We start from the raw sequence: 25,768 nt of genomic DNA, 5'->3' as shown, positions 1-25,768 counted from the left end.
ACCCTCACATGCCCATGTTTTCTTTCCTTCAAAGCATTTAGCCCAGTCTCAAATTTATTTATTTGGTTGGTTTTATTTATTTACTTGGTTTGTTTCTTGTTTTGTTGCCTCTCTCCAGTAAGTTCCATGAGAACAGGCACCTTGCTGATTTTGTGTCTCCTGAGAGCCTAGCACAGTATGTGGCAAACAGTAGGTGCTCAATTGAAACTCTCAACCTCTACGTTGGTCTCACCACCACTGATCCCAACAGCCACTTGTAGGTGAACAGTTACATAAAGTTTTGGTTGTCTTAACTGGCCCCAAAGTTGCTGCTTTTTCTTTGGCTACTGTAATATGAATTCTACCACAGTTTTTCCTCCCACTGAGGAAAGAGTTTGCTTTCGAAACCTACCTTTGGGGCCTTGCAGAGCCACCAGCTAGCTAGGGAGCACATCAGACTTGACATTTGACGGAGATAATGCTGCCGTATGGTCCAGGTGTCTGCATCTTCCTTTCAGGGGCAATGGGCTTTGGACCTGATTGCAGCTGTCAAGTTCAATGCCTGAGACAAGACTTTGACTTTGCCAGGTGCGTCGGTAAGGCTGGGCCGGGTGAGAGCTGTCACTCGCTGGCACAGTGGTGGCTTCTGGGAGCTCTGTCTAGACGGGTCTCTGCCACTGCTGCCCCAAAAATAGCAGGGTGGCTTTTTCTGGGCCCAGAGCAACTTGGCATTTTTATTAAATCAAAATCAAATGCAATATAGTGCTGCTGGAGTTTATTAAAATGGAAACAGGCAATATTTCTGAAACAAATATCAATGCCAACTTGCTCTGAGCAGAGACAGGCCTGCAGCTTGGAGAAGTCCAAGACCCTGGAACTGGAGCTTGAGGGATCCAACCAACTTTAGCATCAGAATCACCTGGAGGGCTCACTTAAGCTCAGATTACTGGGCCCTGTCCCCAGAGCTTCTGATTCAGCAGGTCTGGGTGGGGCCTGGGACTATGCATTTCTAACAAGTTCCCAGTGATGCTGATGCTGCTGGTCCAGAGACCACATTGCGAGTCGCAAGGCTGTAAACAGGACTCAGCCCTGGGCCCACACCTTCTCTCTGAAGCTACTGCCAGGTAGCAAGTCTGCATCTTGTCACTTGCTAGAGCTATTCAGCAACTTCTAGACTGAAAAAGCTGCTTTGAGAGTCAATTCTCCTCCAATCCATCCTCCTAAGATGTAAACTTGATCATGTCTCTCCCACCCTCTCCCAGATCTAAAACCCCTATAATGACCCACACAGCTGGTGGGTGTCCAGCTCACCCCACGCACATTCCCACGGAGGCCTCCTCTTGCCTTCCTGTCCCTGCTTTACTTTTCTTTCGGTCCCTCATCACTCTCCGAGTCCATCTTTGATAACATGTTTATTTCCAGTCTCTCCCCACTGGAACGGCCATTTCATGAGAACAGGAACCTTGTCTGCCACATTCACTGGCAACCCCACTTAGTAGGTCATCAATAAGTTTGAATGATTTCGCTTATTGAGTCCTGACCTTAACTCTGTGAGGCAGGCACAAAAGACTAAAAACCAAACCCACTGACATCAAGTTGAATTCCAACTCATAGTGACGCTATAGGACAGAGTAGAACCTCCCTGTAGGGTTTCCAAGGTTGTAAATCTTTACAGAAGCAGACTGCCACATCTTTCTCTCGCAGAACGGCTGGTAGGTTCAAGCTGCTGACCTTCCAGTTTGCATCTGAATGCTTAACTGTTGTGCCACCAGGGTTCCTCGAGACAGGTACAGTGAGTAGTATTTCCATTTTACAAGTGAAGATGGCTTGGGTTGCAAGAAGCAAAGTTCCTTGTCCTGGTCACACAGTCTGTCTGATTCTGAGCTTAAGTTGGGTCATTCTTCTCTTCTTTATGCCCATTTTTCCCAAGGCAGTGCTGCCCCAGTCCCGCCTGATCCTAGGAAACAATGGGGCGGTTGTTAAAATACAGAATTCCTGGAGAATTCAGTTGCTCGGTGTGGGGTGGGGCCCAGGAATCTGTATCCTATGAGCCTGATGAGGCAGAAACCCCTGAGGTATGGGATGAATCCTGTAGCCCTTAGGGGCCCTGTTGGGCCTTTTACTCCTGGCACCCAGCAACCTTTGCAACTGCAGCCCTCCAATCCCTACCCCTCCGGCCTTATGTGCCTTGTTTTCCAGGCACACAGGGCTTCTTGCCTTCCCCCACACCAACATTGCTAGGTTTTTCACACCTTCTGAAAACCTCATTTGCCTGCCAAGAACCTGTTTCACACCCTGTTCCTTCTGCCTGAAGTGACCTGTCCCCTTCCTCTGTTTGGTGAAAACCAAGCCCTACCACTGGAATTTTCTGCTTTAACAAATGCTTTCAAAGCCTGGCTCAAATGTCTTGGGATGGCAACCAGTCCCTCCTCACTCCTTGGCAGAGGTAGTCATGCTGACCTCTGCATTTTCTTGTCTTGAGGCAGCAAGCTTCGTGTCTACGAGGCAGAATTTTATGGTGGTTTCGAGCCCAGCCTCTGGAGTGAGGCTGCCACGGTTCAAATGCCAGCTGTAAGACCTTGTACATCGGGCCTCAGTTTCCTCATCTGTAGAATGAGCATAGTAATGGCACCCAGCTCGTATTGTTGAAGATTAAATGAACCAATGTACATGTGGCTACTTGGATAGTTCCTGGCATGCGGTAAGAGCTGTAGGCATGTCTACTGTTATCATCTCTTCGTATGTTTAGATGTCTGTCTTCCTCCCTAGACTGTGAGGGCCCAGAGGGCAGGTCTGCGTCTCACTCATGTCTGTAGACTCAGCACCCAGTACGGAGTCTGACACAGAGTAGGTACCCAACAAATGTTTAATAAGAGAACAGTGCAGTCAGTGGCTCTGGGGAGAGGTGGCAGGCTAAGTGGACTTGGCTTGATCCCGGTGAAGTCCTAAGTAGACTCCGGTGAAGAGAAGGATGGCCTTCCCATTCAGTCTCCTAAGACAGCCTATCCCCAAGGTGGACCAGAAGACCCAGCCTTCCCCTCCACTTAGATCCCACACAAATCTCTTCCTCCTGAATCCTCTGTTGTTTATTCATTTGGCAGATATGGACTATTAACACTGTGCCTGGAGTCGTGCTAGGTGCTAGGAATACAAAAAACCAACACAGACCAGTTGCCATCAAGTTGATTCCAACTCATGGCAACCTCACATGTGTCAGAATAGAACTGTGCTCCAGAGGGCTTTCAATGGCTGATTTTCGGAAGTAGATCACCAGGCCTTTCTTCTGAAGCATCTCTGGGTGTATTCAAACTACCAACCTTTTGGTAAGTCGCTGAGCAAGTAACCATTTGCACAAACCAGGGACTGTGCTAGGAATACAGTGATGAAGAAGAGCAGAGCTTTGTCCTCATGTTACATGTCACCTAGTAGAGAAGACTGGGAGGAAACAAGTAAACAGATATTACCAAATATTTCAGTGCCTGCAAGGCCCCCTCGGGACAGAGATTTACAGAGCAGGCTTGACTTGGATGAGACATTCAGGGTGCCCTTTCCAAGGCTGTGGCATTTTAGTTAACAGAAGAAGGATGTCACTTGCTGCTGGATCTCCAAAGCCAAACACCTCAATGCCAATCTTGACTCATTTCTCTCACTCTTCACATCCCACCTCTATCTGGAGGGCAGGGTTCCAGGTTGAGCAGACAGACAGAAGGCTCTGATATGCCCGCAAGTCCTAGGCAGAGACCTTCAGCACTTCGGACAAAGAGGGGATGAGTCACAGAAGGCGCTCCCTTAAAAAGGGACCTGGCTCTTGTGTGCAAGGCTGGGCTCCTATGGGTCAGGAGCACCAATACTAGCCACCTGTCCAGCCCCGGGGCCTGCCCACCCTCACTAATTACTTCAAAAGCTGCAGAGTGGCCTTGGCCACGTCACTTCTTCTATAAGTGCCTTGGTTTCCCATCTGCACGTTTGTAGTGGCATTGCCATCTTTGGTCTTGAAGGGGCTCCCAACCCAATGAATCCACTGGGGAGCAATAGATGTGATTTAATTCAATTCAACAGACCCAAGAGCTGGGCTCCAGGATCTTGCTGCCCTGGAGAGGTTTCTAGACAAGGATTTCCCACTGAAGGATTAGGAAGTTAAGACTGGAAGAGTGGATGTTGAATATGTTGGCTTTGATCTCTGGGTTAACAAGGGAATGGAAATCACCTCTTCTGAGAACTCCTGTGGGAGGTTCTCTGCTAAGCCTGCGGTTCTCCAAGGTAATTGAAAACACAGTACCTGTAACCAACTCTCTGCATGGGACTTCGGACAAGCCCCTTCCCGTCAATGGGCCTCAGTTTGCCCATCTGTGCAAAGAGGCCATTGAGCCCTTCTAGTGCTGGCATTTTGTTATTTTTATATCCATCAGTATCTAAAGTCAAATAATGAAGGGCTTCTATACAGGGGACCAGCAGAGCCTGCTGAACTAACTAACTAGCTGACTCTTGTAAATCACATCGATTTGCAGGCTTAGAGAAGTGAAGATACTTGTCAAAAGTCACACAGCATAAATATATATATGTGTATGTGTATATATATATACACACGCATATGTATGTATGTATCACACAGTTTTGTAAGTAGTGGAACCTGGATTTGAACCTTTGACTGTCAGACTCCAAGTATAGTAACCACCTGCCCCAAGCCTACAGACCAAAGGAGAAGAGGCTGAGAAAAGAGCCTCTACGTGATGTACAGGATCTCAGAGCAGAAAGGGTGGGTGGAGCTCAGCTTTCAAGCTCAGAAATCACCCCATCCTCCCCCTCAATGGTTTCTTTATTTATTAAGAAAGTCAGCTCAGGGCTTGCTCTGTGTCCGCCCGGATACTGGGAGCTGAGGATTCTGGGATGAAGCAGACTCACTCCCAGCCTGCATCAAATCCCCAGGGTAGCTGGGGAGACTGACACTGAGCTGACTACTACTACACTAAGTGATGAGCAGGGAGAGAGAGGGATATGCTGAGTGTTGAGGCAGCACCATGGAGGGAAGGAAGGCTGCCTGGAGGAGGGGGCATTTGAAAGAAGAGTGGGGGATGCAATGGCTAGAGAAGAGCAGGGAAGGGCACTTCCAGCAGAGGGACAAGCATGAGCAAAAGCCGGAGTCATGGAATAAAGATGCAGGTTGGGAAACAATCCAAGGTCACAAAAATGGCTTCCCATGGGCTGAGTCTGATCTAGGAGATGTTACTTGGCTCACAGAACATTTAAAACATTTTTTAAAAAAACTTCAGTTGCCATCACTTAAAAGCCCGGAGATTTTATTTTGAAATGTAGAATTTCAATGGGAATTTTTGAAGAGCTGAGCCCACATTCCCTATGGTAACAATTGGCTACAGCTGCGTGATGGCTGCCTCTGGTCCACGTCATTCAGTGACATTATTTGCTGGGGTCCAGTAGACATTTTGTTGGGGTTCCTCAATCTATAGCACAAGACCATTTTTCTGACTGATGATTGACCCCAAGAGTAAAGGAACTGGGAGAGAGGGGAAGTGGGTGGGGTTTCTGGTGGGCTGTGGGATGTCTCAAGCAGTGATGGTGCTCCTCTGGCATGATGAGGACAGAGCTCCCACAACACTGTAAATGGCTCTGGGCCCCAAGCGCCTCCCGGGAGGCCAGAGAGGGGAGGAGAGAACCAATCCTCAGCAACTTGGCCTTTGGATCCAAAGGACAAAAGGCCTGATTTAACTTAAGGATAGGGATGGTGTCCTTTCTTTTTCCTCAAAAATACATGATTACTTTCTCTTTGTTCCAATAAACTCTCCAGGGTTCTGCCTGTTGGTGACTATAAAAGCAGCTACAATCACTTATAAATACTTATTTAGAAAAACAGTCACACCCTTCTGTGCACCAAATATTTGCTTCTAGATTAAAAAAAACAAAAAAAAAAAACCCCAAGTACCTTTATTTTGGCAGCAAGTGCTTCCAAAGAACGTTTCAGTGACTGGGGCCAAAACAAATGTTTTTCTTCTGAGGCCAGATGATTCCAGAATGTTTGTAAAATGTTTCCCACCACCCCCTAAATTAGCAAAACACTAACAAAACAACATATTTAAACTGGAAGAAAAAAAAAAAGCCAAAGCAAACACATACCGAACACTGACATAACCATCTTCATCTTCTCCTGTTGTCTTCTAGCGTTTGCTATTAGGACGAATCTCCCAACAGTCAGAGCTGCTTTCGGGGGAGAGGAAGAGCAATGAGCTCTCCATCCCTGGAGTTGTGCAGGCAGGAGCTGGAATTCAGCAGGAATTCCCACCTTTGGGGGCTTTCTACAAAGAGCCTGTCTGACCCTAGAGTGTGACAATCATGTTTGAGTATCTGTTAGAGTGCAGAGAAAAAAAACAAGACAGCAGAGAACACGTTTTCTTAATGCTGAAGTTTGGAACCAGAAAGAAATGAATTCAGTCCAGTTCCACCATGGCTGTGAATCCTAAGGCAAGCTACTTATCCTTGTGGAGCCTCAGTTCCCTCCTCTGTAAAATGGATAGCGCTTGCCTCATAGATAGACTCTAGTAGGGTGTTTAGGGCGGTAAATGCTCAGTAGGTGTTCATTTTCTCTCCCCTTCACCCCGTCATGCCAGTCTTCTCTTTCCTTAGTGTTCCTCTTTTTTCTCTCTCTACCTCTGAGCACCCACCATGAGTTCAGCCCTTGCTCTCTTGGGCTCACGGTCTAAGGGGGTGAAGCTGGCAGAGTGTGCGCTCAGGGTGGGAGCTCCGGGAGGAGGGAGACCCCCTGAGGGTCAGGGAAATGACGTCAGGGGCGGCTTCTTAGAGGAGGTGAAACTTGATTTGGGCCTTGAGGGCTTGCCCAGGCCACCATTAGGAAGTGGTGGTGGGGAAGGAACACAGGGAGCTGCTCTGAGTCAGCTCTGGGCGATCCATGTACATGCTCACTGCCCCAGGGGCCAAGTGAGGACTAGGGGTAGGAGGGTCACCTACACATGTTCTCCTTGTCACCCTCCCACAGCTCCTTGAACATGTGCGGGCACACGATGGAGTTCAGGGAAACCTGACTGGTTGGGTGTGTGCTAGATGGAGTAATGATTACAGAATGGCTGGGACAGCTGGGTGAATGGGTAGGTGAAGGGGAAAGGTAGGTAGAAACTGGGCAGGTGGATGGTTTGGTACAGGATGGGTGAATGTGTGGGCAGGTGGATGTGCAGGGTTGGTGGGCGGATGCAGGGGTAGAGTGATGGGTGGTTAAGTTGGTGAGTTAGAGGATGGATGAGAGGGTGGGCAGAAGGTTGGTGGGTTGGTGACTTGGTGAGTTAGTGGACGTGGTCAGCAGGTTGGCGAGCAGATGGGTGGCTAGGTGGATAAGCAGGCGTTTGGTTATAGGTAGATATGTACTTGGAAAGGTGGGTTGTGGGTGTGTTAATGGGGTGCAGTGGTGAATGTACTGGTGTGTTGACAAGTGGGAGGTAGATGAGTGCGTTTTGGGGCTGGTAGTGGGAAGACTATAAGTGGAATGGTGGATACGTTGATGGGTTGGTCAGTGTATGGCAGTGAATATTGGTAGATGTATGTGCTTGTGGGTGGATGTGTGAGATGGTGGGGGCAATGGGTAGATGGAGTGTGGGTGAAGCAGGGTGGCCTTAGCACTGACCACCTTGTCTCTTGGCAGGACACCAGCCACACATGGGGGATTCCTGGCCCAGGACCTCTGCACAGGAGGTGCCAGAGCTGAACCGCCAGTGCTGGGTTCTTGGGCACTGGGTGTGACGGAGACCCCAGCCTGGCCCCCGGACCTCAGGCCACCGCTGGCACCACCCCCCGCCACAAGACCACTAGTCTGGCGCCACCGGAAACCTGGCCTGTGTGCTATGAGCTCAGCCAGCCTTCGTTGGAGACACCACGCCTGTCCTTCCTGCAGCCGCGTGGGTCTCAGAGCCCTGGGGCGAGGGAGTGCACAGGGCAACTTTGGGACAGCAACTCTTAACTCTTGCCACCACCATATATAGAGCCCTGCTGGGTACAGCTGGCACCAGGAAAGACACGAACACCAGCCACTGAATGCCTGGACGCCCACGAGCCAGCCAGGAAGTTCAGGAGGTGCCCAGAGGTGCAGAGCCCTGTGAGGGGGCAGGGGGCGGGGTTTCCTGAAGGAGGGGCAGCTGCGTTGGCACCGCAGAGGGGGTCACCAGCACGCACATAGCAGGGGCTCAATAAATGTTTGTTGACCTGTTTTCTTGCTGTGCGTGAAGGCCAGTTGCTCTCGGGGCTGCTAGTTGCCCCACCTGTCAGCTCCTTGAGACAGCCCTGGGTGTACTGAGCTAAGGGCCAGACACTGAGGGTGTGGCAGGGGGGAAACTAGAGCCAAAACTGGGCCTGGGGGCAGGTGCAGGATGGAGCCCAGCTGGCAGGGGCTGCCTTGGATTCCAGGGGGCAGGGGAAAGGAGAGCAGGAAATGTGAGTGGTCCAGAGATGGATCTCAAACTCAGGCCCTAAGCTGGGAAGTTGGAGAAACCATGTCTCTCCTGAGAGCTTAGCAATGCCCTGACCCCCATGGGGACCCTTTGCCCTGTGTCTAGGGCCACCTTTAAATAAAATCCCGGGGCTTAGATGCCTGGGGAAACAGTCCCTATCATAAAGATGAGGAAATTTAGGGTCACAGAGATGAAGTGGAGTCCTGAGAGATGAAGTAACTTGTCTAATGTCACAGAGCTAGCAAATGACAGAGCTGGAGTTTGAACCAGGACTCCCAAGAGTTCAGTGATTTCCCAAGAGAGATCATACTTTCCCAGATTTTTAGAGGTTTCCCTCAAGCGAAGCACTTTCTTCTCGTTCACTCATCCATAAATCTATCATCCATCATCCACCCATCCATCCATCCATCCATCCATCCATCCATCCATCCATCCATTCACCATCCATCATTTGTCACCCTTCCTTGTATCAGACATCCATCAATCATCCTTCCATTCATCACTTATTATTCAACCATCATCCACGTATCCATCTATCCACTTATTTAATGATTGTGCTTCTACTGTGTGCTCCTACTGTGGTAGGCACTTGAGATAGAATTCTGAACTATCCAGAGGGGCGAGGTCTGTCCTTATGGAGCTCACAGGAGAGCAAGACAGACCACTAGACACTTTTGGTGCGGCCTGGGGAGTACTGTGGTGCATGGCTCTGAAGACAGACTGCTTGAGTTCAGATTCCAGCTCCTCTACTTGTGACTTTGGGCAAGATACCTGACCGCTTTGTGCCTCAGTTTCCTCATCCATTAAATGGGGCTTATTATTACACCTACCTCCTGAAGTTGTTCTGAGAATTAAATGAGCGAATGTATGCGAAGGATTTAGAAGAGCCTAGTGCACGGTCAGTGCTTTGTGGGTGTTTGCTGTTGGGATGAGGAGGGGAAGTTGGGGCTGCGGGAGCCCGAAGGAAGTATCAGCAAAGGGTGGAATGGGGGGGCCAGGGTAGGCTTCTTTGGGAAATGACATTTCAGCCAAGACATGGAGGTTGTCTAGGTGTCACATAGGCAAGGGTGTAGAGGAGAAACAAAGTTCAGAACATTATAGGAACTTTGAAATAGTCCAGATGGCAGGTATGGGGAGGGTGAGAAATAAGGCTGCAGAGGGCAGTGGAGTCACTGGGAAGGGACTCAAAGCCTTTCCAGGAAGCTTAGACTTTATCCAGGGCCAGTGGCAGCAGATGCTTTCCAGCAGAGCAGGGGTGCAGCCAGGTTTGCCTGTTAGGCAGATCACCGCAGCGGCTAGCAGAGCATAAATGTGGGGAGGCAACACCCCCTTCCCCATCCTTACAGCACCTCAAGTGAGGGAAGAGAGTGGACTGGCTAGAAAAGGGGCCCTGGGAATGGGACTATGTGGACAGGTTCAGGAGCGAGTGAGGAGGGACTGGTGTGGATGCTGACGATGACTCTCAGGCTAGGGGCCGGGCAGCGGGGCAGGGGGACAATGGAGACATTTGATGTCTGGGGTCTCAGGTGCCTGGGGGGCATCCAGGTGAAGGTGTGTGCCCATTCATTCATTCATGCATGCATGCATGCATTGATTAACCAAGTTCGTGATTCATTAATTCATTTTTTATTCATTCAATAAATATTGAGGACCTACTGTGTGGGGTAGGAAATGGGCCTGGAAGAGAGGATGGGGCCAAGTTACAAAGGCGTTGAATGCCAGGACAAGGAGTTTGACTTTGGCCTCTGGGCGGGAGGGAGACACAGCAGATACAGCGTTGGAGAAGGAGCGGATCAGATAGGAATCTGCCCTGGGCACCAGGCGTGGCGTCTTGGGAGCTTTTTCTTCTCACCAGGGTCTTTCTGAAGTTGGCATGTGGACCATAGGAGATCCAGGAGATGATTTCAGTTGGCACACGGACAAAATTTTCATCTATTTTAATAGTTGTGTTTATGTAAACGTGTATTAGAAAAAAATGTATAATGGGCACATCAGTGCCATGATTTCATGGACGTTATTGCTTAGGAGGAAATGAAAATAGGCATTTAAGTAAAAAGAAAGAGAGTTGGCTTAAAGGAAAAATTAAATAAATAATCGTGCAAGTAGAATGTGACGATGTATGTGGATGCTCAAGAAAGTCATCCTCACCCTGCCACATGGGTCAGGGAGGGAAAGGAAAGAGGTTCGAGGCCCACGGGACCACTCCAGCTTCGAGTTCCCCCGTCCCCACCTGGTAGGCGGAGGCTGAGAACCAGTTGTCTCCCAATCCCATGGAGCCTGCAGCAAAAAGGCTGCTGGTTAGATACCAGGAAGCACTTCCAGGGAAGTCAGGTGAGTATCCTAACAGGGTCGCTGAGAGGGATCGTGAGGGTTGTCTTCAGGCAGGGAGCAAACGGCACCATCTGCCTGAACCTGGGAGGAGGAGGCCTCACTTGTAGATGACATCAACTGGTGGGAAGGCAGGGGGATGCCAGATGAGCCCATAGGGGCTTGGGTAGGGAAGGAGAGGGGAGAGGGCCCCTTCTGCTGCTTGGCCAAACAGCTTTCTCGGCTAACCAGACCCTGCGCTGAGTGGCCGTCTTCTGCCCACTTGCGGACATGGCTGTTGCTTTGGATGTGTACCTCCTAGTCTCAACACCCATACACTGACTGGCCGGACCCACAGCCAACAGTAGTTCTCAGGCATCTTTGTTCTGCCTTGGGCACCCGCACCCAGCGTCCCTGTCTCCATGGGCACTGAGCTTGTGGGTACACGCCATCCTTACCAGGAACACCAGAGGCTTACCTGACCCTAAAGTACAGAGCCTATGCACACACACACACGCTGACACTGTACATGCATGAGTTAGCACTTACGCATACATATGTGCTCACCTGGACACACTGTGCATTCACGCATGCCTAGCCCTGGATGTGCATGTGCAGGTGTAGCCGTGTATCTACTCCACATGCTCGTGTTAGCCTCACAGCACACATGGGCCTCCTGGTACACACGTGGCCCTGGACATGTGCATGCATGCTGGCTTTATATGCCCATGTGCTGGCCTAGTACACAACTGGGCGCGTGAATTGGCCTTGTACACACACACACACCACACAGGTGCAGATGCTGAGCGAACATGCCCACAGCACATGTCCCAGCCCTGTACACTCATCTGTGTTTGCACAGGCTTTGTACCCTGACATGGGTTGTACCCTCATGGGCCCACGTCACCCCCTCTGTCTCCATGTGCATAGGATCCTGGGGCCAGAGGCTTTGGCTGGCGGGCAGGCCCAGACCTCAGTAAGTAACTGGGCCGACATCCCTCCACAGTGTTGGCTGTGACGAGCAGTCATCCCTCGGCCCCCACCAAAGCCAGCCCATCCCGGCAACACGCTCTTCTCCCTGTGGTAATGGAAATGTCAACTTGATTCATGGGCATTCATCTGCGGCAGCCAGGCCTGAGGACAAGGTGCGCTGGGGGAGCCTCATCTCCTGGGAAGGGTGGCTGTTGCCAGGGGGCCGACCCCTTGCTTAGGAGGAAGTAAGGATGGAGGAAAGTACCTGGGGCCATGGAGTTAGATGGGGCCGGGTTCAAATCCTGACGCTACCACATGCCTACTGTGGGTGGGCCTCATTCACCCAGGAGGTATTTTCTGAGGGACTTCCCTGTGCCAGGCACTGAGCTATGCCCTGGAGCTGTCACAGTGAACAAGAAAGACACTGTCTTCGCCCTCATGCAGTATATACTACAGTGGAGGAGAGATTACTCAAATAACCATAACAATATAAATAGCACTTCAAACTCTGATAAGTCCTATGTAGGTGAACCAAGGAAGGACCTGATTTAGACCAGAGGGGTCCAAGAGGGCCGTGCAGAGAAGGGACCTTGCAGCAGGGACTGGAGGATGAGGAAGGAAGTAGCCAGGTAAAATGTGGGCAGCGGGAACAGCATGTGCAAAGGTCCTGTGGTTGTGTGTGGCAGTGAGACAGGATGGACTGCTTGGATCTCAGGGGGCCTGGGGTCTGCTGCCGAGCAGTCTTCGGGGTTGGAATGTGTGGGGCCTTGGGGGTCATGGCCTTCATCTTGATAGGAGCCATTGATAGGAAAGTTTTCAGAGGCAGGCATGACTATATCTGCATTTGGGAAAGTTCCTTCTGGTTGTGTGTGGGGAAGGCCTGGGAGATGGGGGTGGGGAGGGGAGAAGAGGCGTCTTGGCGGAAAGTGGTGGCGGCTGAGACCACAGTAGCCCTGGGGATGGAGAGAAGGGGGCATCTGAGCGGTGGAGCTAGTGGAGTTGGAAGCGGGTGATGAAGGAAGCACCGGGTGCCTGAGTGGGGCTGCACTTTCTCCTGTTTGGGCTCCTGCATGGGGCTTTGATGACGAGCAGGCAGGGAGACTGGAGGCCATACAGCACCTTTGTGGAAATCAGGAAAAGGTGCCCTCTCTGTGGATGAATTAAACCCACAGAAGACGCAGCCGAGAGCACCCAGCCTGGCTCCCCTCACCCCTTCCCTGGGGGCCTAGGGCAGCATACAAATGGCACCACTGTACTGCGGTCCTGTTTGTGAGGCCTGGGCTGTCTTTGGAATTGAGGACCGCCTCGGCCTGGATGAAGGACCATCGGTCATCAGGAGAAACCAGTCTCCTCAGTACAGGGATTTACTGCATGGACAGACAGGAAATCAGCACATGGACCTCTTCTACCCTGTCCCCCGCCCCCCTAGGTAATTGCTTCCTGGGCGTCATTTCATCCTGGACTGACACTGCCTGGGCTTCTGCCTGGGGGAGGCCAGTGGCAGGGCTGACGGCCGGAAGCCTGGGAGTGGGCAGTGGCTAGGCCTGGGGTGGGGGGGCAGTTGCGGCGTGGAGAGTGAGGGGCCTAGTGCTCTGGGGGGGGGGTGGCAAGGGGTCTTCTGCACACTTTTGTGGCATGAGCCACGCGCCCGAAGCCTGGGACCCACGTGCCTCTCCCCATCTCTCTGGTCCTCCCCCACAACTACCAGGGGGTGTGTTGTGAGGGGCACAGGCCCGGTGGGTTAGAGAGAGGACGCAAGGGATAGACCAGACAGGAGATCAACTGAGGCAGGGGACAGAAGTAAATCAGCAGAATGGGGGTGAGAGCTGACAGGAACTGGCCAGTCATGGACCCCGGGGCTCAGCTGAGGGCTGGCTGCTCCGAGGGTGGGGGGTTCTTCATGGACTAATCCCAAAATCCCAGAGGGGCCAGTGGGAGATGGTATGATGCTGCTCAGGTGAAGGGCCCGGGCCTGGAGCCAAACCTCAACCCCACAGCCCCAGATTCAAATTTCTTGGTACCAAAGCTTCCATCTGCGCAACTGTAAAGAGGGTCATTGTAAAACCTCACGAGTGGTCTTCCCCCGGGGGCTGCTCTAAGAGCAGAGCTCACACCCCCTGCCCCCCACCCCCAGCAGGCACTGCTGTCAGCTACCCAGGCTTCAGGATAAGGAAGCTGAGGGCTGTAATGTCAAGTCACTTGCCTCAGCCACACAGCTGGGAACCCAGGCCACTGCCCCTCACCTCCAGTATTCTGGGGGTACCTGCACCTTCAGGGACAAAGCCCATAAGGCGTCCAGCGCAGGGTGGGGCCTTAGTATGCATTGGCTGATATTATTTTTGTTGTTGTTCTTACAAAATAAGGCTGCCAAAGGCCGTCCCTCCTGAGAAAAGTGGGGTGTAGAACTCAAATTCTAGTAAAAAGACCAGACTTAATGGTTTGACTGAGACTGGAGGGACCCTGGAAGACATGGCCCCCGGACTCTCTGTTAGCCCAAAACTAAAACCATTCCTGAGGCCAACTCTTCAAAGATTATACTGGACTGTGGGACATAAAATGATACTCGTGAAGTGTGTGCTTCTTAGCTCAAGTAGATACATGAGACTAAATGGGCAGCTCCTGTCCAGAGGTGAGATGAGAAGGCAGAGAGGGTCAGGAGCTGGCTGAATGGAGACAGGAAATGCAGGTTGGAAAGGAGGAGTGTGCTGTCACATTATAGGGAGAACAACTAGGGTCACATAACAATGTGTGTATAAATTTTTGTATGAGAGACTAACTTGAGTTGTACACTTTCACTTAAACCACAATTTAAAAAAAAAAAAAAGAAAGGCTGTACCTCCCACCAGGGCCATGGGGGAGCCGTTTCCCAGAAGGAAACTGGAAACTGCGTCACCATGGCTCTCGAATGTAGTCAGGGGACCTAGCTACACACAGAGATCCAGGGACAGGCTTGCACAGTCAGTAGACACCCCCATGGGCACATGGGGACACATGAGGACTTGCTGGACACAGCCTCACCCCTTCTTGCCTCCACAGTCCCCTCCTGCCTCCCTCTCCCCACTCCTGCCTTATCGCCCTGTTGGCTGGCTGGATGTTAGAGGCTTGCGTCCCAGGGCCTGGGAGAGCCATCTTTGTATCCAGGCAGCAGTGGCCTGGTTCTGAGGGGCGCCACAGACTGTCACCGCACCCCTCCTGCTCCTCCAGACTCACTGCCTGTCTCTGTCTCCAGGGCTACGAACTCAGATGCCCATGGGGCTGAGAAGGTAAAGTAAGTGAAGGAAGCAGGCTTAGTGGGAGGCAAAAGGGGATGGTGGGGACTGTGGCAATCTGGAGAGCACCTGCCCAGGCTCTGGGTGCCATTCAGGAATGTGTGACCAGAGTGGCCAAATCTTCCCCATTCTTCCAGAGAAGCAAGGAATCTGAATTTTAATGTGAAATCTGATATTTAAACTAAGGCAACTAGTTTTTAAAAATTAAACATTGTCTAGACCAACGCAGCCAGCCTATCCTGAGTAGACTGAGCCACAAGGCTGTGATCTGTCGTTTCACCCAGAGGCCAGGCAGGGCCTGGGGCTTCAAAAGGGGCTGGAGGTGAGGGACCAGGGCATCTCAGCAAATGTCCTCGGGGTAGGGCAGGCTCCAGGGACCCTCTGAGGTGGTGGTGCCTGTGCCGGAACAAACCAGCCAACCCTGAATAAAGGGAAGCCGTCCTTCCCACTGCTGGATAGAGAAGGAAGAGCCTGGGGGCGTGGGGGAGAGCCTCCAGGAGCTGGCGCCTGCTCTTCCTTAGCCCTCTTGTCAGCTGTGGCCAAGACTCATTTCTAGTAACCCATACCCGGGTGCCTACCAGCCCCCAGGCCCCTGACAGCTGCAGCCTTGTGTGATTTACACCCCAGTGTGCGGAGCCCTGGCAGCACAGTGGTTAAGAGCTCAGCTGCTACCAAAAGGTCAGCAGTTCGAATCCACCAGCTGCTCCTTGGAAACCTTATGGGGTGGTTCTACTCTGTCCTACAGGATCGCTGAGTTGGAATCAACTTGACGGCAGTGAGTTCTGTGTGTGTGTGTGTGTGTGTGTGTGTGTGTGTGTGTGTGTGTGTTTGTGAGCTGGGGGGATGGTGGGGTGCAGGAAGAGAAGCAGGACATGGAAGGGGGAATGCCACTGTTCACCCCAGGATGAAGAAGGCCACCTACATTTCTGCCCATAGCAGGACAGAGGGGTGGGCGCTCAGGGGTAAGATATGACTCTTTCCCTCCTTTCCCTCCCAGGAGACGGAAGGAGGGCAAGAAGGGAGCAGCCCTGGGCATTCATCCAGCCTGGGATTGGGGATTGCAGCCGGCGGGGGGTGGGGGCAGGGAGGGAGAGTAGACTCAGGACCTAGGAGGGCTGGTATTCATTGCTGAGGCTGGCTGTTGTGTTGTAGTCGGTTCCGACTTACAGTGGCCCCATGTACAACAGAAGGAAACACTGCCTGGTCCTGCGCCATGCTCACAATCGTTATGCTTGAGCCTAGGTTGCAGCCACTCTGTCAATCCATCTCACTGAGGGTCTTCCTCTTTTTTGCTGACCCACTACTTTACCAAGCATGAGATCCTTCTCCAGGGACTGGTCCCTCCTGATACCATGTCCAAAGTATGTGAGACAAAGTCTCGCATCCTTGCTTCTAAGGACCATTCTAGTTGTACTTCTTCCAAGACAGATTTGTTTGTTCTTCTGGCTGAAGCTGGTAGGGGTGGGGAATTGGGGTGGAGGGTTGGCTATGGCCAGACTTGTAAACTGGCCAAAGCCTACATGCAGACAGATTTTATTTGGTGGCACAGTGGTTAAGCGCTCGGCTGCTAAGTAAAAGGCTGGCAGTTCGAACCCAGCAGCTGCTCTGCGGAAGAAAGATGTGGCAGTCTGTTTCCATAAGATTACAGCCTTGGAAATCCTAAATGAGCAGTTCTACTCTGTCTTATAGGGTCGCTATGAGTTGGAATCGACTTCATGGCAATGGGTTTTTGAGCCAACAGTTAAAAGTTAGATTTCATATTAGAAAATAGAACTCCTGGTTTCCACCTTCTCCAAAAAACCTCACGGACCTGGCATCCTGGGGCCACTGAAGCTGAGCTGCAACTGTCCTCTTAGAAGGGGCCTGTGCTGCCTCATGGGCTCCAGTCCTTAAAGGCCAGCTTTGCTCCCTGACACCACTTGCCTGGTCCCTGTGGGCACTAAGCTTGTGACCCTGGAATAATGGGGACCCAGGCCCAGGGCTCTGGCTGGTGGCTGGAAAGGCTGATCAAGGCCGAGATGTCAGGAGAATCCCCACGCCCCTCCCGTGACACAAGCTTCAATGCTGTAACGGGCTCACCTGCCCTGGAGGGTTCCGGGCTGCAGGGGCTGCGGGGACGGCTTCTCATCACCAGAGCAGCAGGCAGCCCAGAGACCATTCCCTGAATACTGGGCTGGGCCTCTCCAGGCGGGCACTGGGCTCCCTGCTCCTCTCACTGCACAGCTGGAGGGTGGGCGGTTTCGAAAGTGCCTTCTGACTGAGCAGAATGCTCAGGCTTCACTTGCACCTCAGTTGCAGCTCAGCACATCCCTACCCCCAAGGGCTGCTCTGTCCAGAAGCCAAGAGATGCCAACAAGCACCCTGGAGGGAGCAGGGGCATGGGTAACAGCAGGGAAGAGAGCCGGGAATAGGCATCTGGGAAAACTCCAGGGCCAAAGCCCATAGGATCGTGTCCCCCCCAGGGCTTTCCGAGGATTTGTGCATTGATTAAAACTTTCCAGAGCTGTGTGATTTTAGCAAGCTCCTCAACTTCTCTGTGCCTCAGCTCCCTTATCTGTAAAATGTGGAAAATAATAGTACCTACCTCATATGGTTGTTAAGTGGATTCAATGGGTCAGTGCTTGAAACAGCGCCAGGCGTGTCACGACCCCTCCCTGAGGAATGGCTATTATTATCAGTCTGATGCAGCACGGCAACCCGCCAGGGCGGCAGGTCCAGTCATAACCCCATTTGCAGAGGGGAAAGGGGGCTCAGAGTGGGCTTGCCCGGACCACTCGGCCAGCAGCAAGTGATCTCTCAGTTTTTACAGGCAGCAAGTGCTCCCTCCCTTCTGACCCCAAATCCAGCGCGGCAGACTGTATTCTTAATAACATCTTTTATTGATTTTGCGAGAGAAAAAAATATAAATTTATTTTAGAGTGAATGCCTGTACAACCTTTTTTCCCTCCTAAATTGCACGGTACATACAATTATCATAAACATCAGCTCAGATTCCGGGAGCGAGTGTGTGTAGTGTTTATGCAATTTCCCTGACAAATCTGACCCTACCAATGCCTTCGGCAGGAATGGAAAGCTGGATTCTTTTAAAGCAACAGCACTGGCTTTGGTCACTAAGAGCTGGCTTGAATCAGTCGAGACTTCCCCCGGAAGCGGTCCGGGAGATGCCTGCCACATCTGGGAGGCGAGCAGAGAAGCTGGGGGCTTGGAAGCCACAAAAATGATGGATCTTCTCTGGGAGAAACAATTCCTTATCTTTGCATCAGCCCCGAGCTCCAAATGAAAAGCGCATTTGCATAGTTGCTCAGGTGCCCGAGCTGCAAAGCTCATAAAGTATTTGCTCAGGCTCCTGGTTGCATAGGAACGTACTTAAGAGTACAGTACCACGGCGGGCTGGGCTGGGCGCCAGGAAAACAACGGATTAATATTTGGAAAGAGAAATTACCCACCACTGGGAAACCAATTAGGTCCCTGATCCAAGCTTGTTACATAGATGGAAACAGATGTGTTCTGGGCTCCTTGCGGCTGTGGGTGCAAGGCACATTTCCAACTTGCTGGGAGGTGGCTGGAAGAGGGAGAAGGAGTGGGGCCTAGGCACTGGGGCCTGGGCAGAAAGCAAACCTGTAAGCCTGCAAGCAGATCCTGAGCGAGATGGCAGGGTCGCGGAGTGAGGGGACAAGTAGGTGTGCCTCTTCAGCCCGGGGTGAGGTTCTGACTCAGCCACAGCCCACAGTGCCTTCGTTCGTGCTGCCAACCCTCTGGGGTATGAAGCTGCTTGTCCACCTGTCATGCTATCTGGGCCTGTAGCGCCACAGAGACAAATGCCCTTGGCTTGCCAGAGAGGCCCAGCTCTGGGTGGTAGTGGGCACGACTCACTCCTTTCCTCAGTGGGACACAGCCCTGGAATGGCCCGTTGTCAGGCCTGACCAGAGGACAGTGGCCCTGCAGACCCAACTCCCTGAGGGGCCCCTCCTTCTTCACTGGGCCTGGACGGGGCACAGAATGAGTGAGGGGGTTGTGGCAGTCCTGACCAGAAATTTGGGGGGCCAGGAAACAATCCCACCCTCTCAGCCAAGCTGCGTTGGCCCCCAAATGAAGCAGAGATGTGCAGACAGTGTGCGTGGGGCCTGGGACAGAGCCTCCCCCAGTGCCCCTCACACAATGCTGGTATTGGTGTTTGAGGTTGAGCCACACGCTGGGCCCTGAGCAGGCTGGATGGGAGGTCTCCCCGTCTACCTCACTGTCCTGGCCCAAGTCAGGGCCAGCCCAGGTATCATAGGGCAGACCTGAGAGGATGTGGGCCCTGTTTTGCTGGATTTTGTACAGAGGCACCAAGGGAAGTGCCCCTGGGCTCCTGCTGCTGGCCCCAGAACTACAGGGGAAGGCAGAAGGCCACACCAAGCCCTGCAGCAGCAGCCCGCCGTCCTCCGGCCTGTAACTCCTGTATTTTCCAGGCTGCCCATCCCCGAGTCCCTTCTCCCCATGGTGGTTCTCTTCCAGCCCCGGGGTCCGGGCTGGCCCACACTGAGGACTGTGGGTGGGGGACACGGGCACGGGTTGTGGGAAGCCAGGGACAGTGCCCTGGAGGGGCGCGGGGACCCGCTCTCTGCTGGCTGGTCAGCCGCTCTCCCTTAGTCAGTACCGCCACCGTCTCGCCGGCTCCTCGCTTATGCAGGTTTTGGGGCGTAAGGCTGTTGAGGGAGAGCATAGAGGGACCAGAGTGTGGCACTAAACCTCAAATCCTCAAGGGACGCCCATGCCCACAGGGTGAATCCAAACCGCGTGGGTTGCCATTCGAGGCCTGTGGGGTCTGGTGACGACGGCCTGTATCTCCCAGCAGCCTCTGAGCTCAGGGATCCCGGCACCGTGACCCCTGCCTGGGGTTGGCACGGCCCCGCCACACCTCTGGGCCTTTGCCTTGCTGTTCCTGCTGCCTGGCAAACTCCTCACAACCTTCAGGAACATCTCAAATGTCACCTCCTCTGGAAGCCTCACCCTCCTCTGCTGGCTTCCCACAGGCCTTGACTCGGGTCTGCCTCCCCCACCCACTCCTTGGCCACCAGCCAGGTGGTGCTGTCAGTGCTGTTCTCTGGGACCTAGAGCTGAGCCTGGCACATCCTCTGCACTTGTGTGACAAGTGCCTTTGCGTGCGTGTGTGAGTAGGAAGGAAAGAGAGAAGAAAAGGAAGGGAGGGGTCTGGTAAGCCTAACGGCCTCACAGCTAAACAGTCAGCCTTATAGGAGGGACCTGGTGTCCAGGGTGAAAGGAGGCTCCCTGGGGGACTGAGAGGGCTGGGACCAGGGACAGGTGCCTTGACTGTGGCTGCCCAGCCCCCAGGCAGAGCCAGTGAGACCCTCTCTCAGGATATCTCAGTCTCTGAGATAATAGGGGATGAACGTGGGGGGGAGTAGGAACCTAGGGACCATCCCTACCCCTGCTTACTCCCTCCTGGGGTCAGCAGGTGGATTCAACCATGCTGGGGACAGAGCTGGAAAGCTGAGGCGGACACCACCACCTTGCAGGCAGCAAAGCCCCTCACCCTGATATCCCGTTTGGGGCTCACAAGCTGCTGTGACAGGGCAGGGCAGGAAAGATCAGCTCCCCTTACAGGGGTAAACCGAAGCTCGAGAAGAGAAGGGGTTTCTCCAAACTCCTGCAGCTAACAAAGTAGGTGGCTGGGATTTGAACTCAGGTCTGCCTGACCCAAATGCTCTAAAAATACATCTAAGCACTGAGCCTAGATCTTGTTTTACTGTCACAACAAACCTTCAGGATATCACCAGCTGCCTTTTAGAGACAAGGGCACTGAGGCCTAGGGAGGTTGGGGCTCCTGCAGGTCACATGCACATGGGCAGCAGAGCTGGGGCTCAGACCCACTGTACGTGACCTTCTGTGTTCTGCTTCAACCCCCTGCTCTCTGGCCTAGTCTGCTCAAAGACACCCTTGCTCTTGGAGTCCAGTGCCAGGCGGCCTGTGGGAAGGAGGCAGGGCGACCAAAGTGGGCCGTCTGGTAGTGGTCAGCCTCAGACCACCACCCCCACAACACACACCCAGTGCCCACCAAGTCCTGCCCACTCTACCTTCTCATGGTCTCCTCCTGTCCAGCGTCGGCTCCACCATCAGCTCCCCAAAGCCCCTCCCTGCCCCAGCCCCCCTCCCCAGGCTGGATGGCCTGCTCTGCAAGGCCTCCGGTACCATGTGCTCCCCTGCTCACAATTCCCACTTCTGGGTGAGGCCTGGCTCCTGGCTTGGAAGTCCCTGTGCTGGCCCCGCCCGCCACGTACCCTGGTCCCAGCGCTCTGTACCTCAGCAGCATAAACTGCCTCCAGTTCCTTGATATGCTGGAACTTCCCCAGCCTTTCCTGCCTCCCCAACTCCTCCTTATCCTTCAGATCCTGCTCAGTTGGCCCCTTCCCCATACCGCTCACTTTCAGGGCTCCCTCCTGGGTCCTCACACTGCCCCCGCCCCTGGCCCACAGCCCTCCGCTGAGGCTGGCTGAGCAGGCCCGGAGGATCCTTGTTGAAGAAGTCCACAAGAGTAAGACTCAGCGGCAAAAACAGAGCCAGCCACATTCCCCACACTTGTCAAGGCAGAAAACTAGATACTCTGGACTGAGATCAAAGGATTGCCTGAAGTTAATCAGAAACTATAGCTAAAGAGACTGTTCCTTCTCTCAAGAAGCAGTATAGTGTACGTGGCTGAACAGCGATTCCAGAGTCAGACTGTCCCTTCTAGTTTAGCAGTGTGACCCTGGATGAGTAACTTAACCTCTCTGCATCCCTGTTTTCTCATCTATCAATGGAGATGATGATAATAGTCCCTACCCCACTGGGCTGTTGTGAGGCTTGATATAGCTAATATTTTAAAGCATTTGGAACAGTGCTTCACACCATTTAGAAGTTAGCTATTATTATTCACGATTATCTTTAAAAAATCTACACTGGAGCATGCCATGCCTTCGTAAAGCACCTCAGCAGCTCCCTTTGCACCCTGAGCATGGCCCCACCTGTCTCTCCCAGTTTGTCTCCATCTCTCTGGGTCCCAGTCACACGGGCCCCCTCCACTGGCCTGGGTACACTCTTCCCTGCCCTGGTGCCTGGCTCCTTCTCATCCTTTAGGTCTCGGCTCAAATGCCACCTCCCCACTCCCCTAGCCCCTTTAGGTAAAGTCCCCATTCCCATGCCCCCATCCCATTGTTTTCTATCCTGTCCATTTTCTCCAGAGCTCCTCACATGAGCTGAAATCTTCCCATTTGTTTGTTTACTTGGCTGTTGCCTGTTTCCCCCATGGAACACAGGTGCCAGGAGGGCTGGGCCTCGACTGCCCTTTTCCCACCTGTACCTGCTAACACCTGGCACAGGGGACGCTGTACCATGTTACGGGGGGACTTCAGGGAGAAGGTAACAGTCTGCACTGAGGTTCACCACCATCAGTCCCTCCCCAGCCCCTTGGCAGGCTCCCTGGGGGAGAAGAGCGGCCTGAGGGTGGGCAGGGAGGAGTGGGAGTGGGAAGCCTGCCATCGTGTTCTCTGTTTGGTCGGGGTCGGGGTGGCGGGGACAGGAAACTGACCTGGGTCAATGGCACTCTGTTTCCGCTTGGAGTTGGTAACAATCTGGCTCTCGTTCAACATCTGGATGTCCTGATCCTCCACCTGGCTACTGCGGGAGGGAGAAGAAGGGAGATGTGCTCAGTCTGCAGGGCTGCAGCTGGCCAGCCGGTGGGAGCGTGTGCTGGGCGCGGGCGCGTGTGCTGGGTGCGGGCGCACCTGATGGTGGTGTGCTTCTCCTGGTGACAGATCTCTGTGTCCTCGGTGAAGAGGATGGTGTGGTAGGGCACTGTGGGCTCGCACGTGGGCAGGATGCCCCCCACCAGGTGGCTCACCATGGCCAGGATCCCATTGTACACCAGCAAGTCATCCACCAGGAGCTGGACAGAGAGACACAGAAGAGGGCCGGGGGGTGACCAGCTGCCATTGCAGTGGGGTGGAGTAAGCACCTCCTAAGCATGGCACACGGCCACCCTAGGTGTGCAGGTGATTATTTGGATGTGAACAGTTATGTGTTTTAACAGGGATTAGCAAAGAACATTTAACTAATACATCAAACCTCTGGTTTCATAGTGACCATGGCTGAGCACAAGGTAAGTAAAATAAGTGAGTCAGTTAAGCAAAGAGTAGCTAACTGATGGTACAGGTGTAAGCTGTGTGGGTGGCAAAACTTAAGGTGGTACATGAAAACCTGGAGTTTGGGAAACAGGAATCCAGAGGGAAAAACTCAGACCAGGCAGCTGGACAGTCCTGGGTTCAAATTCTCCTTCCCACATTTGACCTTGGGCAAAGCACTGCACTGCCCAGAGGCTGGCACTCTCCTCTGGAGGTGGTGTCAGCCCCAAGGCTTACAGTGTGGCAGGCCTGCGTTAGTACCTCAGATCTCCACAACCACCTGGCAAAGCACGCAATTAGCCCCGTTACTGATGAGGACGCTGAGGCTCAGAGGGGTTAAATACTGCTAGGCCACGAGGCAGAGCAAGAAGGCAAGGGGGTCTCAGCTCCAGGGTCCCTGCTCTCCCTACCCGAGTCACCTCCCAGCATGAAGAGCTCCCAACCCAATGTGAATCAAGCAGCAGAAGAGAAAAATAAGGAAGAAAAGTCCCTTTCTATTTGCTCAGGGTGATGATTCAAATCCCCCGGAGAGGTTTTGAATTCAAGGCTAGATGGCAAATTTCTCAGCATCTGAGGACCAGGCCTTTGTGTCTAAGGTTGCAACAGAGAGAACTAAATCACACTGAGACAAATGATAATTGCTGGCAGCCTAATTACCAACAAGCATAATTATCTCAAAAAACCCAGCTAATAAGTACTTACGCCAAACTCCTTCACCCCTCGGTGGGGTGTTTTTGCATAATTCCATAGCTTGATCATTGACACGGTGGTAGGCAGATCGAAAATCACATAAACCCGATTCACCTGTCAGGGAGAAGAACTAATTAAAACGGGCATGTTTGGAAACAGGGGCGCTCGCCTGGGCCAGGGTGCTGGGTGTGGGCAGGGGGCGAGACAGGCGGGCGGCCCGGGCATCGCCTGCCCACACCTGCCAGCCTGGGCCGCTCTGGACCACAGCGTGGGGTGTGCAGATGCCTTTCGTCTCCTCAAAGCACATCGTGAGTCAGGTCACATGTGGCTGCGTTTGCAACAAAGTGCTGAGCTGGCTATTGGAGGGCTTGTTTTCCTGGGCCCAGGCATGGCCCTCATTTACATACCAGTGGAGACCTGGGTGCCCACTGCCTTTTCCCCAGGCCAGGCCCAGAAAACACAGTCTGGGGCTCCATGGGCCAAGGGACAGTCACCGACCCCAGAGCTGAGAGCACTGCCCCGAGGCAGTAAGCCTGCCTTGACCCCTGTTTGTGCTTTCCCTGGCCTGATAAATCAAAAGCCAAGCAGAGGCCCTACAGGCGCTGCTAGGTAATTTTAGGCATGTGTCCTTGAGCCTTCTGCGGGGGGTGGGGGGAGCAGGGAGGGGGCTGCCCAGATCAGCAGCAGAACAAAGCTAGTAAAATAGTACCCAACAGCCTCGAACAGCTGCTCCCCTCAAACTCTCAAATACAGGGCAGCCCCTCGCAGGGTGAAGAAAGTAATAGTCACTCAGTGCTAGCCACAGGCCACAGCTGTCACTTTGCCCCACCCTGGTTCTCAGCCTCTGGCCATCCTCAGAATGCCCCCAAAGGGTGTGTGTGGATTGGGGTGGGGGGTGGGGGTCAGCCTTCTGGTTGAACCGGGGGAATAATAAAGGTCTAGATGAGGTCCTCAGACTCTATGCCTGTGGGGCTCAAGCAGGTACAGACATTTAACTCTGGCTGGGGGATAGACAGCTGGAGAAACCCACCCCACACCTGAAGGCCTTCCAGAGACAGGCAATGGTCAGCACTGTGCTGGCTGCATTCCAGACAGCAATGACTGGACTGGCTGGTGGGCCACCGGTCTGCAGCCCCAGGTCCAAGGGCGGATAGATCTACGCTTTCTCTCCTGTGCGATGGTGGGACTGGGGCTAAGGGGCTGGCCCCAGTGCAAGGGAAGCTGATAGAGCCTCAGTGGGGGTCCATTTAGGGGCGGCCTTTGGACAGCATCAGTCACAGAACTGCCGGTGCTGTACCTTCCTGTGAGTGTTTGAGAGGAAACTGTACCCCCTCCCTCCCAATCACATGGAGTTGAAATAGCGGGCACTTCAGTGGTCTCATGGATGCCCCATCTTGACCCAGGCGTCAGGGCCCCACGTGAGAGGCGGGCAGGTGCTCAACCCACCTGAGATAACCGCGCTCCCCACGTTCCACTGTCCCCACCTCCTGGCCTATCTCCTCCCTCTCCACCACAGCTGACCAGGCCTGGGTGGGTGAAGGCCCACACCTGGGCTCACCATGAGGCCTCAGGGCAAAAAGACAAGCAGGACCAGGTAGCCTTGGGGCCAGAGTGGGCAAGGGTGGCCGTGTTGAGGTCAAGTACCCGATGATGCTAGAAGTAGTGACAGTGAGTGTGGAGAGGCCAGGGCTGAGAGGAGGAGGGCAGGGGGACTGCAGAGAGTGGCAGAGGAAGGAAAGACAACCATAGTGCACCCACAGTGACCAGCCATGCCCAGGCACCCAGGCCTGTAGCACCAGGCTTCCTGGCCTCAGATTCCCATGAGGTCCCTCATCTCCCTGGTGCCCCCTTGTGATAACCACCCCACAGCAAAGAGGAAGAACCACTGGCCTTAAAGAGCTGACCCCATCAGGAGTGTCAGCAAAGA

At 53.3% G+C, this 25,768-nt stretch overlaps 1 protein-coding gene across 1 annotated transcript in view; it reads right to left on the bottom strand.

The window, feature by feature from the left end:
• Positions 1-19,595: 19,595 nt before the first annotated feature.
• Positions 19,596-25,768, bottom strand: part of KATNIP (katanin interacting protein) — a 196,359-nt gene continuing 190,186 nt past the window's right edge. Inside the window, exons 25-28 of the mRNA XM_023741008.1 lie at positions 23,854-23,955; positions 22,756-22,916; positions 22,560-22,648; positions 19,596-19,680 (exon numbers count right to left, since the gene is read on the bottom strand). Coding sequence (XP_023596776.1) covers positions 19,625-19,680; positions 22,560-22,648; positions 22,756-22,916; positions 23,854-23,955 — 408 coding nt within the window. The 3' untranslated portion in view covers positions 19,596-19,624. The remainder of the gene's footprint in view (positions 19,681-22,559; positions 22,649-22,755; positions 22,917-23,853; positions 23,956-25,768) is intronic.

This window comes from Trichechus manatus, unplaced genomic scaffold, assembly GCF_000243295.1.
Source record: "Trichechus manatus latirostris isolate Lorelei unplaced genomic scaffold, TriManLat1.0 scaffold00170, whole genome shotgun sequence".
NCBI classification, from domain to species: Eukaryota; Metazoa; Chordata; class Mammalia; order Sirenia; family Trichechidae; genus Trichechus; species Trichechus manatus.
This window is presented reverse-complemented; position numbering and strand designations above follow the sequence as displayed.